The sequence below is a fragment of the Hemitrygon akajei genome, unplaced genomic scaffold, assembly GCF_048418815.1.
Source record: "Hemitrygon akajei unplaced genomic scaffold, sHemAka1.3 Scf000038, whole genome shotgun sequence".
NCBI classification, from domain to species: domain Eukaryota; kingdom Metazoa; phylum Chordata; class Chondrichthyes; order Myliobatiformes; family Dasyatidae; genus Hemitrygon; species Hemitrygon akajei.
Window position 1 is genome coordinate 9,092,563 of NW_027331924.1, and position 21,127 is coordinate 9,113,689.

General features: G+C 46.5%; 1 protein-coding gene across 2 annotated transcripts; it reads left to right on the forward strand.

Annotated features, from left to right (window-relative positions):
* The first annotated feature begins 1,055 nt into the window (after nucleotides 1-1,055).
* LOC140720218 (E3 ubiquitin-protein ligase TRIM39-like) lies at nucleotides 1,056-19,233 on the forward strand. 2 transcript variants are annotated; one of them, XM_073035104.1, is made up of 4 exons: nucleotides 1,056-1,476; nucleotides 4,621-4,643; nucleotides 4,731-4,849; nucleotides 18,485-19,233. In XM_073035104.1, exons 1-4 carry the CDS (start codon nucleotides 1,066-1,068, stop codon nucleotides 19,033-19,035), a joined length of 1,104 nt encoding a protein of 367 aa, XP_072891205.1. In that variant the 5' UTR covers nucleotides 1,056-1,065; the 3' UTR covers nucleotides 19,036-19,233. The 2 variants fall into 2 exon arrangements, with proteins under 2 accessions (XP_072891205.1, XP_072891206.1); XM_073035105.1 differs by lacking the exon at nucleotides 1,056-1,476 and adding an exon at nucleotides 2,823-2,908.
* The last annotated feature ends 1,894 nt before the right edge of the window (nucleotides 19,234-21,127 follow it).

The window sequence follows — 21,127 nt, forward strand, 5'->3', positions numbered from 1 at the left end:
TGCCCGGAGATCACTCCCACAGCGCGCTGCCCCGAGATTACTGCAGTGGAGACGAGAGGGCCCCTCCCAGTCTGATCCTTGCTGCATGCCGGGAGATCACTCCCACAGCGCGCTGCCCCGAGATTACTGCAGTGGAGACGAGAGGGCCCCTCCCAGTCTGATCCTTGCTGCATGCCGGGAGAGCACTCCCACAGCGCGCTGCCCCGAGATTACTGCAGTGGAGACGAGACGGTCACTCACCTCTTTGCGCACTGTGGACTGGCGAAGATCTGTGGAGAAAGATGCAAGGGCCTGTGCCACAGCAGCTGCGTGACAGAAGGCTCACTGATCCTCGGGCTGTTCCCAGGACGCGCAGGAAAACCGACAGCGAGTGCTGCTGGAAGATCATCAACTCGGGGAAAGACGCTCGAAACTTGTTGGCCTGCCATCAAATCGAGATGTCCGGAGAGCAGGGGTTCCCAACCTGGGGTCCACGGTTACTGGTATTGGTCGATGGCATTTAAAAAAAAAGTTTACGAAGCCCAGTCGTACAGGAATGCTGCCGACTGGCACATTCCAGACTACAGGGACACCACTGGAACTACAGGGATCCTCTACACTGGACAGGGAGTGGTCTGATTGGCTGAGGAAGCCTCACAGTTATTGTAGTAGTGAACCCGGGGGGGGGGGGGATACATGGCTTCTCCTTTCAGCGCAGGACTTCAATCGTCTTCCAGGGGAAGGTCCTTCCGACCGCAGGGATGAGGCCTTTGGAGATTCAGCTGACGTTTTTGTCGCACTGGGTTTTTAAGAGATGGGGATGCTAGCCATTCGGCCAACCCTCCTCTGCTAGTAGCCGGGCTTAAGACAGTCCATGGCCGCGTTTTCTTATCTGTTGCCCGTTTAATGTGTTTTTGATCCCACACTAAACATAGAAATGGCCAGAATTTCCACTGAACACATCCAGCAGCAGAATGTTCATTCCCGGAGACTGCAGCGCGCGTAGTGGACAATCGCGGTACTGCAGGGGATCAGCAACTCCCGGAACGCGAAAGCATTCTGAATCAGGAAGTGCTGGGAGTTAACATGGCTTCGAAAGGACAGCTCGAGAGTTTAACCGAGGAGGCAATTTGTTCCATCTGCCTGGATTTCTTCACCGATCCGGTTATACTAGAGTGTGGACACAACTTCTGTCGCTCTTGTATCACACGGTATTGGGAAACGGAGGAGAGAAACTCCTGCCCGGAATGTAGAGCGGTGTTTGCTGACCGCACCCTCAGGGTGAATCGGGCCTTAGTAAATCTGGCTGAAAAAGCTCGAAATCTAAACCTGTATCCCAAAGGGAAGGAAAGTAAACTTCACTGTGAGGAACATGAGGAAGAACTGAAGCTGTTTTGTGAAACGGACAAGACACTGATCTGTGTGATCTGTGCAGTGGCGGAGGAACACCGAGAGCACCGCTTCAGGCCGATTAAAGAAGCTGTTAAAAACTATATGGTAAAAACTAACGTTAGTTCATAACTTAAAATATTTCCTTTGTCCTACATATCATCACACGAGCTTCCATAACCAACACATCATTCTTTGCTACTTCTGCCATTTCCAACGGGATTCTAGCATCTCTCCGTCCCACAGCCCACCTCCGCACCCCGAACTCTCCGCTCTCCATACGGATCGCGCTCTACGTCCTGTATCTATCCACTCGCTCCTCCCCACTGATCTCCCTCCTGGTACTGACACCTGCAAGCGGGACAAGTGAATCACCTGACTCCTAACCTCCTCCCTCGTCACCATTCAGGGACGCAAACAGCCCAGTTCCTCCCGTTTCCTCCATGGTCGATTGTCCTCTCCTATTAGATTCCTTCTTCTCCAACTCTTTACCTCTTCCACATGTCCCCTCTCAGCTTCTCACTTCATCACCCTCCCCCACGCTACCCCTCACATTGTCTCACCCGTCAGCTGTCAGCTGGTTCTCATTCCCAACCTTTTTATTCTGGCTTCTGTCCCATTCCTTCCCAGTCCTAATGAAGGGTCTCATCCCGAAACACCGACTGTTTATTTCCCCTGAATAGATGCTGCCTGACTCACTGAGTTCCTCCGGCATTTTGTGTGATAATCGGGTTTGATCACCCGTTTCTTTTGATGCATCTTTATTTCTATTTCCTTCACTCTCTGACTTCCAGGATCAGCTAAAATCTTCCTTAGACTCTCTCACAAAAAAGAAATCAGACTTCCAGGAAAAAGAGCAGCAACAGAAAGAGAAGATTTCCGGAGTTCGGGTGAGGCTTCCTGAGCGGAATTTCTGATATTACTGTCGAGTTTTGCTCCATTTAATGCAGAATAGCCGAGAATCGCAGCTCCAGTGACCTGGGTCCGATCCTGACCTCTGCTGCTGTCTGTGTGGAGTTTCCATGCTCTCCCTGTGGCCATGACGGTTTTAGACACATCCCAAGAACATGCTGGTTAAATGGTTAATTACAATTAACCCTGTGAAGGTGGGGGAGGGTATATGTGAATCAGGTGGGAGTTAATGGGTCAATGGGGGGAATAGGTTTCAGGAAAACGTGAGGGAATGGGGTTGACGGGAATGTCTCAGAAGTAGTATGGACCCCAATGGGCCGAATGGTCACCTTAATGTCATAAGGAAATACAACACAGCAATGCAGTATATTAATCTTCACCTTTCCTTCGACAGAAACAGTCACACAGTGTTCAGACCCACATCACATCCCAGTTTGCTGAACTGCGCCAGATTATCACTGAGAAAGAGCAGAGCTTACTCAGGGATCTCAGGGAAGAAGAGAAGAGGATTCTCAACCCAATGGAGAAAAATCTTCTTAAGATTCAAGAGAATATAAGGATTATTCAGGAGGAAATCACTAAGTTAAAGGAACAGATGGATCAAAAAGACAGTGTGATGTTTCTCAAGGTGAGGGATTACATTTCAATTTGTTTCTGTCAAAGGGCACTAAATGAACAGTGGTATATTTGAAATAAACACAGCACAGAGGCCAATTCTAACTAATCAATTGTCGCTGCTGGCGACCTCACACAGAGTGTTCTCCTTGCATGACAAACCTCCGATCACTCCGCTAATGACATTCTAAAATGTCGGAGACAGATATTCGATCCTTTATCAGCAACATACAATATTTAAGCGATGAAATTTCAGCATTATTAATCATAAATTAAACTGCAATTAATCGGTCAACAAAAGATATGGCATCTGCCAGTCCCAGGATCAAAACAACACAGAACAAAGTATGAATACGTAACTTATTCCCTTCACTTTTACCACGTCCCCACTCACGTGACTGGTTATCGTAATAAACACATAACACAGAATACAACGCAGACAGAAAACAGACGTGTTGCTCCTACACACAGCATTTACAAATGGCAGTAAACTGTTTCTCACCAGACAATTGATGCAACTATTCAGGGTTGATGTTTTCCAAAAACTGGATTTCCACAACTTCTGTACATCCCAGGACAGAATGCAATCTTCTCTGAAATGATTTACTCTGATCATAACACAGAGCTGCTGATTGTGTCCTTAATTAGAACATTAAATATCCTCTAAAACTCCCATTAACACCCAGTTCTAGTCACAGGCTGTGAGTGTGTCTGGTGCGGTGGGTGTGAGGGTCTCTCTGTCAATCAGTGAGAACAAAGAATGTGACCCACACATCAGACTTAGCCTCCATATCCGGTTTCCATCAGATTACGGAAACTTTCACTGTCTCTACTTTTTCGAATTATTTTTACATGGGATTGTGTCCCGTTCTCTGTCATGAGCAGGCCATTCAGTCCATCTTCTATCAATTTCCCCTCTGCACAAACCTCCTGCCACCTACTCACCGCACCCAGCAACAATGCCCCGAAATCCCTGGCCCCTCACGTGTTTATCCAGCCTCCCCATTACATTCAATCTCTGCTGTTCCATTTCAACCACTCCTGTGGCACTGAGTTCCACATTCTCCTCACGAAATTTCTTGTGGGATTTACTAAAACCTCCTGGCATTTTATCTTTGACTGAAGGTCTCCCCACAAATAGAAACATGGAAACAAAGAAAACCTCCAGCACAATACAGTCTCTTTGGCCCACAATGCTGTGTCGAACATCTACTGACTTTAGAAATTACCTCGAGTTACACATAGCTCTCTATTTTTCTAATCTCCATGTACCTGTGTGGGAGTCTCTTGAAAGACCCTATTGCATCCACCTCCACCTTCATTGCCGGCAGCTCATTCCACCCATTCCAAAACACTTACCCGACATCTCCTCCGTACTACTTCCAAGCACCTGTGTCCTCTCGTGTTCGCCATAATGAGGTACTTTTTCCACCTTCGCGCAATCAAATCCATCACTAATCTTAAATTGTTCAATTTTATCATTCTGACGCTTTATCCAGATGGTAATGCACAGCCTGTCCTGTCTTTCCTGTAAGTTCCATCTTCTCAGTAATGGTCTGAATTTCAGAAACTTTCCCTGTAATTTACCCCGTGGTTCTGTATTGCTGGTGTGTGTTTGTGACTGTGGGACTGGGAATTTTCAACACCTTGTAATGATTTGGATGAAATTCAGGATGTGGACATTAAGTCCAAGTCTAATCAGATTTGTGCTTTTATTTATTTCAGGAGGAAGCTCATCGAAAGAGGAGGTAGGACATGCTCTTCACTGAAACCCTGTATGGATTTGTAAAATACTTCAAAATTCCAGTTTATCACCAGCAGTTTAATATTTACAGAATCAGTGACGATGTCCAGGAATTGTCAGTGACAGATGAGGCCCTACCGGTTAAAAAATTCGATCGCTTCTATTTGTCGAACACAGTGCTGAGAGAAACACTTGATGCCATTAACCGAGGTAAAACTTACAAAGATTCATTTTTACTTATTCATGAAACACAATTAATTTATAAGCTGAAGCAAGGATTGGCTGTGATAATGGACTGAAGGGGAACTGAAGTTTATTTCACATCAACCCCACCGACTGGGAGGCATCACTGTCACATGGTCAGCTGGAGATGTCAGACCCCTGAACACACCAGCACAGGGTCACAATACAACCAATACACGGGACTGGCAGATGAACCACTGTGTCCTGATTCCAGACACACTGCACTAACACACCAGGACATGAGTTTGAATCTACCACAGGAGCTGGTAATTTAATACTGACTTGATGATATTGTAGGGAATAAAAGCGAGTATCAGTGTGGTGACAGGGATTGTCCTCTGTGCCCTGTGAGTGCAGACTCTGACTGACACAGGTCTTCCCCCTTCTGGAACCACAACTCTCACTGTTGTTAGAGGCAGAAGAGGGGAGCAGTAGGGACAGGGGACTCAATTGTCAGGAGACAGACAGGAGAATATATGGACGGGAATTGGACACCCGAATGTGCCAAGGTCAGGGATGTCTCCGATCGTGTCTGCAGCATTTTAGAGAGGGAGGGAAAACAGCCAGATAACTTGTTGCATTTTGGGACCAATTACATCGGAAGTAAAAACAAAGAGGTCCTGAAAAGAATCTGGCTAGCTTGGTAGAAAGCTCAGAAACAGCACCCCCAGGGTTGTAATTTCTGGATTGCTGCCTGTGCCACTTGCTGGTGAGGGTAGAAACAGGATAATTTGACAGATAAACATGGCTGAGAAGATGGTGCTGGGGACAGGGATTCAGGTTCTTGGATCATCGGGATCTGTTCTGGTGGAGGAATGACCTGCTCAAAAGGGATGGGTTGCACCTCGACCCGAGGGAGAACAATATTCTCACAGAGAGGTTTGATAGAGCTGTTGGGGAGGGTTTCAACTAATTTGGTGGGGTGCGGGGTTGGAACTGGAGTGAAGGGATAGGACTGATGGTAAAATGCAAAGATAGCATGCAGTCAGACTGTCAGATATGGCGGACAGATGAGAGGAGAAAATTGCAGCCAGCAAGGTGAGTATCAGTGCATTAGGGATGCAGAATTAAAAAGGGTAGCAGATACAGTACACAAAGTGTTATATCTCAATGCATGGAGTATGAGAAATAAGGTGGATGATCTTGTTGCAATATTACCGATTGTCAGGTATCACGGAATCGTGGCTGAAGGATGGTTGTAGTTGGGAGCTGAATGTCCAAGGTTACACAATGTATCAGTGGTATAGGAAGGTCGGGTGAGGGGGTGACGTGGCTCTGCTGGTAAATCAGCAGCAAGATGTGACATAGGATTGGAAGATGTTGAATTTTGTGGATTGAGGTAAGAAACTGCATAAGTAAAAATGACACTGACAGCAGTCATATACAGGCCTCCCAACAGTCAGTGGGTTGAGGCCCACAGATTACAACTGGAAATAGAAAAGGTTGATGAAAAGGACAATGTTATGATAATCACGGGAGATTTCAACATGCAGGGCAATTGGGAAAATCAGGTTGGTAAAGGATCTCAAGAGAGTGAGTTTGTTGAATGCAATGTGATGGCTTTCTAGAGCAGTTTGTCGTTGAGCCTACTCGGGGAACAGCTCTACTGGATTGGGTGTTATGTATTGAACCAGAGGTGAGTAGTTAAAAGAAACCTTAGGAGGCAGTGCTCACAACGTGACTGAGTTCAACTTGAAATTTGATAAGGAGAAAGTAAAGTCTGACATTGTAGTATTTCAGAGGAGTGAAAGAAATTACATTGGTCTGAGAGAGGAGTTGGCCAAAGTAAATTGGAAGGAGATGCTGGCAGGGATGAGAGAAGAGCAGAAATGGTGTCAGTTTCTGGGAGAATGTGAGAGGTGAAGGATAGATGTACTCCAAAAATAAATAAATACTAAAATGGCAAAATAGTAAAACCGTGGCTGATAAGGGAAGACAAGTTATTGTAAAGGCAAAAGAGAGGGCATACAACTAAACAAAAATTAGTAGGAAGACAGAGGATTGGGAAGCTTGTAAATATCTACAGAGAGGAACTGAAAGGATGATTGGATGGGAAAAATAAACAAGAAATTGATTTAAATTGACTTTATTACTTACATCTTCATATACATGAGGATTAAAATCTTTACGTTACGTCTCCATGTAAATGTGAAATGTGCAATTTATAGTAATTTATGATGAATAATATGTATAACATGCTGGTCAATGTAACATAGAAATACAGTTGTGTCAGCACGAGTTAATCAGTCTGATGGCCTGGTTGAAGAAGCTGTCCCGGAGCCTGTTGCTCCTGGCTTTTATGCTGCGGTACTGTATCCCGGATGGTAGTAACTGGTACAGTTTGTGGTTGGGGTGACTCTGGTCTCCAATGATCCTTCAGGCCCTTTTTACACACCTGTCTTTGTAAAACAAGTTAGCAAACAATACCAAATTGTTTTTCAAGTATTGTAAAAAAATATAACAGAGATGAGAGTGGATATAGGACCGCTGGAAAATGAGGCCGGATATATAATAACGCGGGATAAAGAGATGGCAGATAAACCAAATATTTTGCACCAGTCTTCACCGTGGAAGACACTAGCACTGTGCCCGGTGTTGAAGAGTGTGAGGGAAGAGAAGTGAGTACAGTTACTGTTACAAGGGAGAAGGTGCTCAAAAAGCTGAAAGACCTAAAGGTACATAAGTCACCCGGACCAGATGAACTGCACCCTAGTGTTCTGAAAGAGGTTTTGACATTGTGGAGGCATTTGAAATGATCTCCCAAAAATTATTGGACCCTGGCATGGTGCCAGAGGGCTGGAAAATTACTCTTTAAGTAAGAGGGAAGGTAACACAAAGGAAATTACAGACCAGTTCGCCTCACCTCTGTGGTTGGGAAGAAATTGGACTCAACTGTTAAGTATGAGGTTATGGAATACTTGGTGACACTGGACAAGATAGGACAAGTCAGCATGGCTTCGTTAAGGGAATATCCTGCCTGACAAACCTGTTGGATTCTTTGAGGAGATTACAAGCAGGATAGATGAAGGGGATGCAGTGGATGTTGTATATTTGGAATCTCAGAGGGCCTTTGACAAGGTGCCACACATGAAGGTAGTAACCAGGTTAAGAGGCCAGGGTATTACAGAAAAGTTACAGGCATGGTTAGAACATTGGCTGATTGGCAGGAAACAGCGAATGAGAGTAAAGGGATCCTTTTCTGGTTGGCTGCCAGTGACTCATGTTCCACAGGGGTCAGCATTAGGACACCTTCATTTTATGCTGTATATCAGGATCTCGCTGATGGAATAGACCATAAGATATAGGAGCAGAAATAGGCCATTTGGCCCATCGAGTCTGCTCCACCATTCAGTCATGGGCAGATCCAATTCTTCCAGTCATCCCCACTCCCCTGCTTTCACCCTATACCCTTTGATGCCCTGGCTAATCAAGACCCTATCCTCTCTGACTTAAATATGAATTGGCCTTAACAGCCACTTGTGGCAACAAATTCCACAGATTTTCCACACACTGACTAAAGTAATGTCTCCGCATCTCAGTTCTAAAAGGAAGTCCTTCAATCCTGAAGTCATACCCTGTTGTCCTGGAGTAGATGGCTTTGTTTCCAAGTTTGCATATGATACAAAGATTGGTGGAGGGGCCGGTAGTGTTGAGGAAACAGTTAGGCTGGACAAGGACTTGAATGAGGAGAATGGGAAAGAAAGTGGCAAATGATATACAATGTTGGAAAATGCATGGCCATGCACTTTGGTCGTAGAAATAATGTGCAGATTTTATTTTCAAATGGGGAGAAAACCCAAAATGCTGAGATGAAAATGGACTTAGCAGTAATTCTGCAGAACACACTAAAGGTTAACTTGCAGGTAGAGTCAATGGTGAGGAAGGCAAATCCAATGTTAGTATTCAATTCAAGGGGTTTAGATAGCATTCAATCCAAGAGCAGGGATGTGATGCTGAGGATTTATAAGGCACTGGTGAGGCCTCACCTTGAGTATTGTGAACAGTTTTAGGCTCCTCATCTAAGAAAAGATGTGCTGGCATTGCAGAAGGTTCATTTCATAAGGATGTATCCGGGAATGAAAGGGTTATCATACGAGGAACGTTTGATAGTTCTGTGTCTGTACTCGATAGAATTTAGAAAGATGAGGGGGGATCTCATTGAAACCTTTCGAATGTTGGAAGTCCTGGACAGAGTAGATGTGGAAAGGATGTTTCCCATGGTGGTGGAGTTTAGGACAACAGGGCACAGCCTCAAATTAGAGGGGCATCTATTTAAAGCACATGTGAACAAATCTGAGCCAGCAGCTGGTGAATTTGTGGAACTTATTGTGTGCATTTAAGGCAGAGCTTGATAGGTTCTAGATTGGACACAGTATCAAAGGTTACGGGGAGAAGGGAGTGGGGCTGAGGAGGGAACAAAAGGATCAGCCATGATTGAATGGCGGAGCAGACTCGATGGGCAAATGGCCTAATTCTGCTCCTATGTCTTATGGTGATCAGACCACTACATCAAAGCATTGTGAGAATGAGCTCGGACACACCAACAAGCATTGACATGGGTCAAGATTTCATCTCGGGAGAAGCACACACAGCATAAACGGCCTGGCAAAGCTCCCTCACACACATACACAGGAAGGACTGGCAGATTGTAGTCAGAGCCTCAGCAATGTACGTTGTTATTTCCCTCAGTAACCTGGAAACCAATCTCTTCAGAGACAGTCATTTATTCATTTAAACAACTCAATCACATGTGACACATTGTCAACACACACCAGACATGTGATGACACACTGTAACATACAAATTCTTCAATATGCACACTCTCCTTCAATGTGTATACACACCAGACGAATATTTACCACAATCAACAGACACACACACACACACACACACACACACACACACACACACACACACACACACACACACACACACACACACACACACACACACACACACACGATATACTATCAGAGTGTGACACACGGCCACAGAAGTAGGCACAAATTCCCATTTAGGATTGAAATCTGCCGTCCTTACCCAGTCTGTCTGTTCTGTGGCACTGAGCTGCCCTCTGACGTGACGTCACATCAACACTTCACAGACAGACTCCGGGGTGAGATTCCTCAGGAGGATGATCTGGGAGGGTTTGATGGATGTTGAACTCACGGCCCACTTCATCAATCTGCAAGACTAAGATGTCTTCTTGAGCATGGCCCATTTTTAGATAGATAGATACTTTATTCATCCCCATGGGGAAATTCAACATTTTTTTCCAATGTCCCATACACTTATTGTAGCAAAACTAATTACAACCAATACTTAACTCAGTCAAAATATGATATGCATCTAAATCACTCTCTCAAAAAGCATTTATAATAGCTTTTAAAAAGTTCTTGTGTGTGTTTAACCTTTAACCATTTCCCTTCTGTGCACCTGCCCAAATTTATTTTAAAATATTTTATTTTTACCTGTTTCTACAGCGTCTGAGGTCAAATTCCATTTACCAACCTCCCTCTCCATGAGAATATTACCCGATAGACCACTCAGAAAAATTTCCCATCTCACTTTCAATCTGAGGCCTCTGGTTCTGTACTCCCATTTCTTGGAAAAACAAACGTTATTTAAGCTCCTTATGAATTATTTACCTCGATAACGGGTCATACCTGAACATCCTACAGTACAGCTGAATAGCCTGCCATGTGCAGAAGTTCGCTGATGACACGGCCATAGTGGGGTGTGTCAGGAATGGACAGGAGGAAGAGTATAGGAAACTGATACAGGACTTTGTGATATGGTGCAACTCAAACTACCTGCATCTCAATATCACCAAGACCAAGGAGATGGTGGTGGACTTTAGGAGATCTAGGCCTCATATGGAGCCAGTGATCATTAATGGAGAATGTGTGGAGCAGGTTAAGACCTACAAGTATCTGGGAGTACAGTTAGATGAGAAGCTAGACTGGTCTGCCAACACAGATGCCTTGTGCAGGAAGGCACAGAGTCGACTGTACTTCCTTAGAAGGTTGGCGTCATTCAATGTTTGTAGTGAGATGCTGAAGATGTTCTATAGGTCAGTTGTGGAGAGCGCCCTCTTCTTTGTGGTGGCGTGTTGGGGAGTCAGCATTAAGAAGAGGGACGCCTCACGTCTTAATAAGCTGGTAAGGACGGCGGGCTCTGTCGTGGGCAAAGTACTGGAGAGTATAACATCGGTAGCAGAGCGAAGGGCGCTGAGTAGGCTACGGTCAATTATGGAAAACCCTGAACATCCTCTACATACCACCATCCAGAGACAGAGAAGCAGTTTCAGCGACAGGTTGCTATCGATGCAATGCTCCTCAGACAGGATGAGGAGATCAATACTCCCCAATGCCATTTGGCTTTACAATTCAACTGCCAGGAGTAAGATATGTTAAAGTGCCAGGGTTAGGACTCAATGTATTTAAGTAAACTACTTAAGAACTTTTTAAAAGCTATTATTAATGCTTTTTGAGAGGGTGATTTTAGATGCATATCATATTTTTACTAAGTTAAGTATTGTATGTAATTAGTTTTGCTACAATAAGTGTATGAGACATTGGAAAAAATGTTGAATTTCCCCATGGGGATGAATAAAGTATCTATCTATCTTATCCACTCTCTGCTTTTAACCCAAGCCCCCAGGCCTGGTAACATCCTCCTGAAGCCTCCTGTCCAGTGTAATGACATCCTCCCCATATTTGGGAACCGGAAATGCAGACAACGCTCCAAGTGTGGTCTATCATCGACATCAAAGGCCTTGCTGAATTTCATGTGGACAGTGTGGAATAGGCTGATGAATACAGGACTGAAGGTGTTTTTTTAGATTGGGACAAGAAGGGCGGCGTGGGAGCTAAATTCTGAAGGAAGGCAGTTTTTAAAAAAAAAACAACTTTGCGTACAAGAACGGCGAGACTGCGCAGGACGGCGTGGAGAGTTTAAAAAGATGACCACCCTATACAGCGGGCAGCGGAGTGGGTGGCAGCAGGGTGTAGGGCTTTGGCTCAACGGGTTTAGGCGGTAACGGGAAGAGGCGAGAGCGAGGCACCGACTCTTTTTCTCCCCTTGGCAAATCGGCCCGGACAGACGGGGGAACAGTAGGGCACATTAGCCAATGGTTTAAAAAGTTTGTGTATTTGGCGAAGTAAGTGGGTGAGTAGACCTATCTTTCTTTGTTTCATTCCTGTAGAATTAGGTAGCATGTCTGCAGGGTCAGTGCTTTGTTCAGGGTGTCAGATGTGGGAATCCTGGGAGACCTCCAGCCTCCCTGATAGCCACATCTGCACCAGGTGAACCGAGATTCAGCTCCTCGGAGACCGTGTTAGGGATCTGGAGCTGCAGCTTGATGACCTACTGCTTATTAGAGAAAATGAAGAGGTGATAGACAGGAGCTACAGAGAGGTAGTCATCCCTAGGCTACAGGGGTCAGAAAACTGGGTGACTGTCAGGAGAGGGAAGGGAAATGCCCGGATAGTGGAGAGCACCCCTGTGGCTGCCCCCCTCAGCAACAAGTATATCGTTTCGGATGCTGTTGAGGGGGATGACCTGACAGGGGACGGCCACGGTGACCGGGTCTCTGGCACTGAGCCTGGCGCTGTTGTGCAGGAGGGAAGGAGGGAGAAGAGGAATGCGGTAGTCATAGGGGATTCCATAGTCAGGGGAACAAACAGGAGATTCTGTGAGCCTGGTAGAGATACCCGCATGGTGTGCTGCCTCCCAGGTGCCAGGGTACGGGATGTCTCGGCATTGGGTCCAGAATATCCTGAAGGGAGAGAGCGAGCAGCCAGCTGTCTTGGTACATGTTGGTACCAATGACATAGAGAGGAAAAGGGAGGAGATCCTGAAGAGAGATTTCCAGGAGTTAGGAATGAAGCTGAGAAGCAGGACCTCCAGGGTAGTAATCTCAGGATTGCTACCTGTGCCACGTGCTAGCGAGGGCAAGAATAGTAGGATCAGGCTGATGAATGCGTGGCTGACAGACTAGTGCAGGGGGCAGGGCTTCAGATTCTTGGATCATTGGTATCTCTTCAGGGGGAAGTATTACCTGTTCAAAAAGGACGGGTTACACCTGAACCATAGCGGGAATGTTTAATAGAGCTGTTAGGGAGGGTTTAAACTCATTTGGCAGGGGGATGGGAAACCGGAATGATAGAGTGGAGGAGGAGGAAAACGGAAATAAATCTAAGATAGAGAGCAGTAAAGATGTCAGGAAGGACAGGCAGGTGATGGGGCAAATTTGCAGCCACTGGGATGAGTTGCAGTGCAATCAAAACAAAAAGTACCAAATACTGGGCCTAAGGTGTTATACTTAAATACACACAGCATAAGGAATAAGGTGGATGATCTTGTCGTACAGCTACAGATTGGCAGGTATAATTTTGTGGCCATCACTGAGACGTGGCTAAAGGATGCATGTCTGCAAGAGCTGAATGTCCCAGGATACACGGTGTATCGGAAGGATAGGCAGGTAGGCAGATGGGGTGGCGTGGCTTTATTGGTAAGAAATGATATTAAATCATTGGAAAGAGGTGACATAGGATCGGAAGAATCTTTCTGGGTTGAGCTGAGAAATAGCAGGGGTAAAAGGACCCTGATGGCAGTTATCTACAGGCCTCCTAACAGCTGCAGTGAGGTGGACTACAAATTACAACAGGAAATAGAAAAGGTTTGCTAGAAGGGCAGTGTTATGATAATTGTGGGGGATTTTAATATGCGAGTGGATTGTGAAAATCAGGTCGACACTGGATCTCAAGAGAGAGAATTTGTAGAATGTCTACGAGATGGCTTTTCAGAACAGCTTGTTGTTGAGCCCACTAGGGGATCAGAGGTACTGGATTGGATATTGTGTAATGACCCAGAGGTGATTAGAGAGATTGAGGTGAAGGAGATGTTAGGAGGCAGTGATCGTAACATGATTGAGTTCACTGTGAAATTTGAGAAAGAAAAGCCGAAATCCGATGTGTCGGTATTGCAGTGGAGTAAAGGAAATTACAGTGGCACGAGAGAGGAACTGGCCAAATTTGACTGGAAAGGGACACTAGCGGGAGGACGGCAGAGCAGCAGTGGCTGGAGTTTATGCGAGAAGTGAGGAATGTGCAAGACAGATATATTCCAAAAAGGAAGAAATTTTCGAATGGAAAAAGGTTGCGACCATGGCTGACAAGAGAAGTGAAAGCCAAAATAAAAGCAAAGGAGAGGGCATTCAAGGAAACAAAAATTAGTGGGAAGACAGAGGATTGGGAAGTTTTTAAAAGCTTACAAAAGGAAACTAAGAAGGCCATTAAGAGGGAAAAGATGAACTATGAAAGAAAGCTAGCAAATAATATCAAAGAAGATACTAAAAGCATTTTCAAGTATATAAAGAGTAAAAAATGGGTGAGAGTGGATATAGGACAGATAGAAAATGATGCTGGAGAAATTGTAATGGGAGATAAGGAGATGGCTGAGGAACTGAACGAGTATTCGCATCAGTCCTCACTGAGGAAGATATCAGCAGTATACCGGACACTCAAGGGTGTCAGGGAAGAGAAGTGTGCGCAGTCACAATTACGACAGAGAAAGTACTCAGGAAGCTGAATAGTCTCAGGGTAGATAAATCTCCAGGACCAGATGGAATGCACCCTTGTGTTTTGAAGGAAGTAGCTGTGGAGATCGCGGAGGCATTAGCAATGATCTTTCAAAAGTCAATAGATTCTGGCATGGTTCTGGATTAGTGGAAGATTGTAAATGCCACTCTGGTATTAAAGAAAGGGGCAAGGAAGCAAAAAGTAAATTATAGACCTGTTAGCTTGAGAAATGGTTGGGAAGTTGCTGGAGTCAATTGTCAAGGATGAGGTTACCGAGTACCTGGAGGCATATGACAAGATAGGACAAACTCAGCATGGTTTCCTTAAAGGAATATCCTGCCTGACAAACCCATTGAAATTATTTGAGGAGATTACAAGTAGGCTAGACAAGGGAGATGCAGTGGATGTTGTGTATTTGGATTTTCAGAAGGCCTTTGACAAGGTGCCTCACATGAGGTCGCTAAACAAGATAAGAGCCCATGGAATTACGGGAAAGTTACATATGTGGATAGAGTGTTGGCTGATTGACAGGAAACAGAGAGTGGGAATAAAGGGATTCCATTCTGGTTGGCAGCCAGTTACCAGTGGTGTTCCACAGAGGTCCGTGTTGGGGCCGCTTCTTTTTACGTTGTATATCAATGATTTGGATTATGGAATAGATGGCTTTGTGGCTAAGTTTGCTGATGATACAAAGATAGGTGGAGGGGACGGTAGTGCTGAGGAAACAGAGAGTTTGCAGAGAGACTTGGATAGATTATGAGAATGGTCAAAGAAGTGGCAAAAGAAATACAATGTTGAAAAGTGTATGGTTATGCATGTTGGTAGAAGAAATAAACGGGCAGACTATTATTTAAATGGAGAGAAAACTCAAAGTTCTGAGATGCAATGGGACTTGGGAGTGCTCGTGCAGGATACCCTTAAGGTTATCCTCCAGGTTGAGTCGGTGGTGAAGAAGGCGAATGCAATGTTGGCATTCATTTCTAGATGAATAGAGTAGAGGAGCAGGGATGTGATGTTGATGCTCGATAAGGCACTGCTAAGACTTCACTTGGAATACTGTGTGAAGTTTTGGGCTCCTTATTTAAGAAAGGATGTTCTGACATTAGAGAGGGTTCAGAGAAGATTCACTAGAATGATTCCTGGAATGAGAGGGTTAAGATATGAGGAACATTTGACCGCTCTTGGACTGTACTCCGTGGAGTTTAGAAGAATGAGGGGGAAGTTCACAGAAACATTTTGAATGTTAAAAGGCATAGACAGAGTGGATGTGGCCAAGTTGTTTCCCATGGTGGGGGAGTCTAGTACCAGAGAGCATGACTTAAGGATTGAAGGGCGCCCATTCAGAATGGAGATGTGAAGAAATTTTTTTAGCCAGAGGGTGGTGAATCTGTGAATTTCTTGCGGCAGTGGAGGCCAGGTCATTGGGTGTATTTAAGACAGAGATTGATAGGTATGTGAGTAGCCAGGGCATCATAGGTCATGGTGAGAAGGTGGGGGAGTGGGACTAAATGGGAGAATGGATCAGCTCATGATCAAATGGTGGAGCAGATTCGAAGGGCCGAATGGCCGGCTTCTGCTGCTTTGTCTTATGGTCTTATTTGAATGCACCAGTATACGTAATAAGGATCTTGTAGCACAGGTAGAGTTTGACAGGTACAAACTTAGGCAGGTATGACTTTGGTCGAAGGAATAAAGGCATAGACAATTCTGTAAACAGGGCGAAATTCAAAAATCAGAGGTGCAAAGGGACATGGGTGTCCTTGTGCAGGATTCCCTGAAGGTTAACTTGCAGTTTGTGTCAGTGGTAAGATTGGCAAACTCAATGTTTGCTTTCATTTCGAGAGGATTAGAGTACAAGAGCAAGGATGTAATTCTGAGGTTTTAATAAGGCATTGGTCAGACCACACTTGGAGTATTGTGAGCAGTTTTGGGTCCCTTCTATCGGAAAACATGTACTGGCATTGGAGGGGGTTCAGAAGATTCACAAGAATAATTCTGGGAATGAAAGAGTTAACATATGAGGAGTGTTTGATGGTTCTGGGCCTGTACACATCGGAGTTTAGAAGAATGGCTGCTTTATTATCCCTCTCAACCCTATTCTCCCGCCTCCTCCCCATAACTTTTGAGACTCTGACTGATCAAGAAGTTTACTTATTAACTTCTGCTTTAAAAATCAAGCAGGAGAAAATCTGCAGATGCTGGTATTCCAAGCTGCACAGGTCCTGATGAAGGGTCTCGCCAGATCTCTCTGACACCTGACTGGAGAGAGTTGATGTTGGGAGGATGTGGGTGGGTCGAGAACGGTAAGCACAGCCTCCGACTATAGGGATGTCCATTTAGGACAGAGATGAGAAGGAATTCCTTTATCCACAGGATAGTGAATCTGCCACAGGCAGCTGTGGAGGCCAAATAATTGAGTATATTTAAATCAGAGTAACACACACAAATTGCTGGGGGAACTTCAGTCCGGGAAGTTTCTATGGAAGAGAATAAACAGTCCACGGTTCAGACTGAAACACTTCAAGACCTGTGTTGCTTAAGGGTTCCTGCAAATTCATCCCCTGTCCTAATGAGGGGCTGCGGGGGATGGGGTTGTGGGAAAGGGGACAAAGTCATCCTCATCTGCCATCTTTGCCCCCTCCAGCTTCTCATTACGTCTACACACACAGTTCACCCACATTCTTTCCACCCCTCCCCCTCCTGGTTCTATCTGCCATTCATCTCTCCCCTACTGGTTCCCATTATCACCTCCTTTACTGTCTCAAACCATCACACTGCCCCACTTCACACTCACAAATGAATGTGAACATTGTATGACGGGCCTGTTCCTGTGCTGTACTGTTCTATGTTCTCTGTTCCCAGTTTCGTAGAATGAGAAGAGATCTCATGGAAACACAAAATTCTTTCAGGAGTCAACAGGCTGGAGTGAGGGAGGATGTTTCCCCTGTCTGAGGAGTCAAGGGCCAGGGGTCTCTCTGCTCTCCGTCCAGCGGAAATCCCCCCCGATCCCCGTCCCCGGGTCAGCGCCGGCCCAATCTCCCCTCCTCCCCCGATCTCCGGGGCCGCGCTGCCCGAATGTCCCCCCGATCCCCGGGGCCGCGCTGTCCGAGTCTCCCCTCCGATCCCCGGGGCCGCGCTGTCCGAGTCTCCCCTCCGATCCTCGGGGCCGCGCTGCCCGAGTCTCCCCTCCGATCCTCGGGGCCGCGCTGCCCGAGTCTCCCCTCCGATCCTCGGGGGCCGCGCTGCCCGAGTCTCCCCCCGATCCCCGGGGACGCGCTGCCCGAGACTCCCCTCCGATCCTCGGGGCCGCGCTGTCCGAGTCTCCCCCCCGATCCGCGGGGCCGCGCTGCCCGAGTCTCCCCCCGATCCCTGGGGCTGCGCTCCCGAGTCTCCCCCTGATCCCCGGGGCCCCGCTGCCCGAGTCTCCCCCCGATAATCGGGGCCGCGCTGTCCGAGTCTCCCCCCGATCCCCGGGGCCGCGCTGCCCGAGTCTCCCCCCGATCCCCGGGGCCGCGCTGCCCGAGTCTCCCCCCGATCCCCGGGGCCGCGTTGTCCGAGTCTCCCCCCGATCCCCGGGGCCGCGCTGCCCGAGTCTCCCCCCGATCCCCGGGGCCGCGCTGCCCGAGTCTCCCCCCGATCCCCGGGGCCGCGCCGCCCGAGTCTCCCCCCGATCCCCGGGGCCGCGCCGCCCGAGTCTCCCCCCAGATCCCCGGGGCCGCGCTGCCCGAGTCTCCCCCCCGATCCCCGGGGCCGCGCCGCCCGAGTCTCCCCCCCGATCTCCGGGGCCGCGCTGCCCACGTCTCCCCCCGATCCCCGGGGCCGTGCTGCCCGAGTCTCCCCCCGATCCCCGGGGCCGCGCTGCCCGAGTCTCCCCCCGATCCCCGGGGCCGTGCTGCCCGAGTCTCCCTCCGATACCCGGGGCCGCGCTGTCCGAGTCTCCCCCCGATCCCCGGGGCCGCGCTGCCCGAGTCTCCCCCCGATCCCCGGGGACTCTCTAATTCTCTGCTTCTCCCCCCAGTCTCTGTCACCCTGGATGTGGAAACGGCGCATCCGTATCTCGAGGTGTCTGAGGATCGGAAGAGTGTGAGACGGACCGGGACCTGGAGGAATCTCCCTGACACCGGGAAGAGATTCACAAACCGGGCTTGTGTGCTGGGATCGGAGGGATTCACATCGGGGAGACATTACTGGGAGGTGGAGGTGACGGGGAATCGGGTCTGGAGTCTGGGAGTCGCCGCAGAGTCTGTGGAGAGGAAGGGATTGTTCAGTCTGAGTCCGGAGACCGGATTCTGGGTCATCGAGCGGGTTGGTGACGTGTTACATCGGGATTATGACGTGTTCGGTATCCCCTCCCCCGAGTCCCGTCTCGCTGCCGGTCCCATCCCCGGGAGGGTGGGAGTTTATCTCAGTTACGAGTCCGGGACAGTTTCATTTTACAACGCGGAGACCAAGTCCCGTCTCCACACATTCACTGGGAATAAATTCACGGGGAAACTTTATCCTTTCTTCCGGACTGTGAATGTAAACCAGTGGCTGAGAATCTGCTCCGGTTCCGCTCCGGGTCTGTAAACGGGTCGGGTCCCGGGACCGGCGTCAGGAGTAAAGTCCCTGTAAATATAAATGTGCGGAGAGTGCAGCTAAATACGCGGCTAAGGAGATGGTGCAGGAGGGAGGGCTTCATGTTTCTGGACAATTGGGGTTTGTTCCCGGGAAGGTGGGGCCTGTTCCGACGGGACGGTTTGCCCCTGAACTGGAGGGGGACTAACATCCTTGCGGGTAGATTTGCCAGTGCTGCTCGGGGGTGGGGGGTGGGGGGGCGGTGGAGGGGGTTAAACTAGATTTGCAGAGGGAGGGGAACCAGAGTGTTAGAGCAGATAGTGAGGTGGAGGAGGATAAAGGTCATGCGAGGACTGCATGTATAGACAGAAATCAAAGGTTTGTACATTAGGTTGTAAATTAATTTTCAGAACTTTAGAAATTGTAGTAAAAAAAGATTTCTAAAAAAATTTTTAATGAAGAACATGACCAGAACATATGTGAAAAAGTGGCTACTTCAGTTTTACACCTATCGCAATAATTGTCTATGTTAGGAAATATTTTGGATAGTCTCTCCTTTGTTAAATAGTAAGTGAACAATTTTAAATTGAATTAAACACTGATTGGCACATATCAAAGAAGAATTGACCATCTTCATTAACAAAGGTCATATTAAGTTCTCTCTCCCAATCTTGTTTAATTTTTACTGATTAAGGGGATCTGTTTTTCTTTTTGCAGATTTATTTATTTTTATTTTCATTTATTTTGTGATGGTCGATTGATGACTTTTGAAGAGTTAATTAGCAAATATTCTCTCTCTCATACACACTTACTGCAATATCTTCAGGTTAGAAATTTTTTACAAAAATAATTATCTGTTTCAATATATGCAAGAATCTGATTAGTTGGATAGTATTTTGAATATGAATCCTTTAGTAAGAGAATTTGTAATTCTCATTGGTAGAATTTATAATTTATTTTTAATACATTAATACAAAAAGATAACCTCCCACCTAAGGTTTATACATGATAGAAATATTCGTTGTTTCAGACGTGATAGAGGGGGAGGGATGAAAGGGGGAGGAGGGGCATTACTAGTCAGGGAAAATATCACAGCTGTGTGTAGACAGGACAGACCGGAGGGCTTGTCTACAGAGGCCATATGGGTGGAGCTGAGGAACGGGAAAGGTGTGACCACACTAATAGGGGTGCATTATAGACCGCCCAATAGTCAGAGAGAATTGGAGGAGCAAATCTGTATAAAGATAGTAGACTAATGTAAGAAACAGTAAGTTGTAATAGTAGGGAATTTTAACTTTCCACATATTGACTGGGACTCCCAAAATGTAATAGGGCTAGAAACTTTAAAAAGTTTTCTAAATCAATATATAGAGGTACCTACGAGAGAGGATGCAATACTTGATCTCCTATTAGGAAACCAGACAGGTCAGGTGACAGAAGTATGTGTAGGCGAACATTTTGGGTCCAGTGACCATAATGTCATCAGTTTCAAGTTAATTATGGATAAGGATAGGCCTGGTCCTCGAGTTGAGGTTCTAAATAGCAGAAGGGCTAATTTTGTGGAAATGAAAAAAGATCTAGGAAGAGTGGATTGGGGTAAGTTTTTTTTTCCTGACAAGGATGTGTTCAGTAAGTGGAAGGCCTCCAAATGTGAAATTTTGAGAGTGCAGAGTTTGCATTTTCCTGCCAGGATTAAAGACAAAGTTAACAGGCATAGGGAACCTTGGTTTTCAAGGGATATTGGCAATCTGGTTAAGAAAAAGGGAGAAGTGTTTTGCAGGTATAGGCAACAAAGAGCAAATGAGTTACTTAAAGAGTATAGAAAACGTAAGAAAATACTAATGAAGGAAATCAGGAAGGAAAACAGACATGAGGTGGCTTTGGCAGATAATGTGAAGGAAAACCTGAAGGGTTTCTACAAGTATATTAAGAGTAAAAGGACAGTAAGGGACAAAATTGGTCCCCTAGAAGATCAGAGTGGTCGTCTATGTGTGGGGCCTTACGAGATGGGGGAGATCTTAAACAGTTTTTTTGCATCAGTATTTACTCAGGAAACTGGCATAGTGTATATGGAAGGAAGGGAAACAAGCAGTAGTGTCATGGA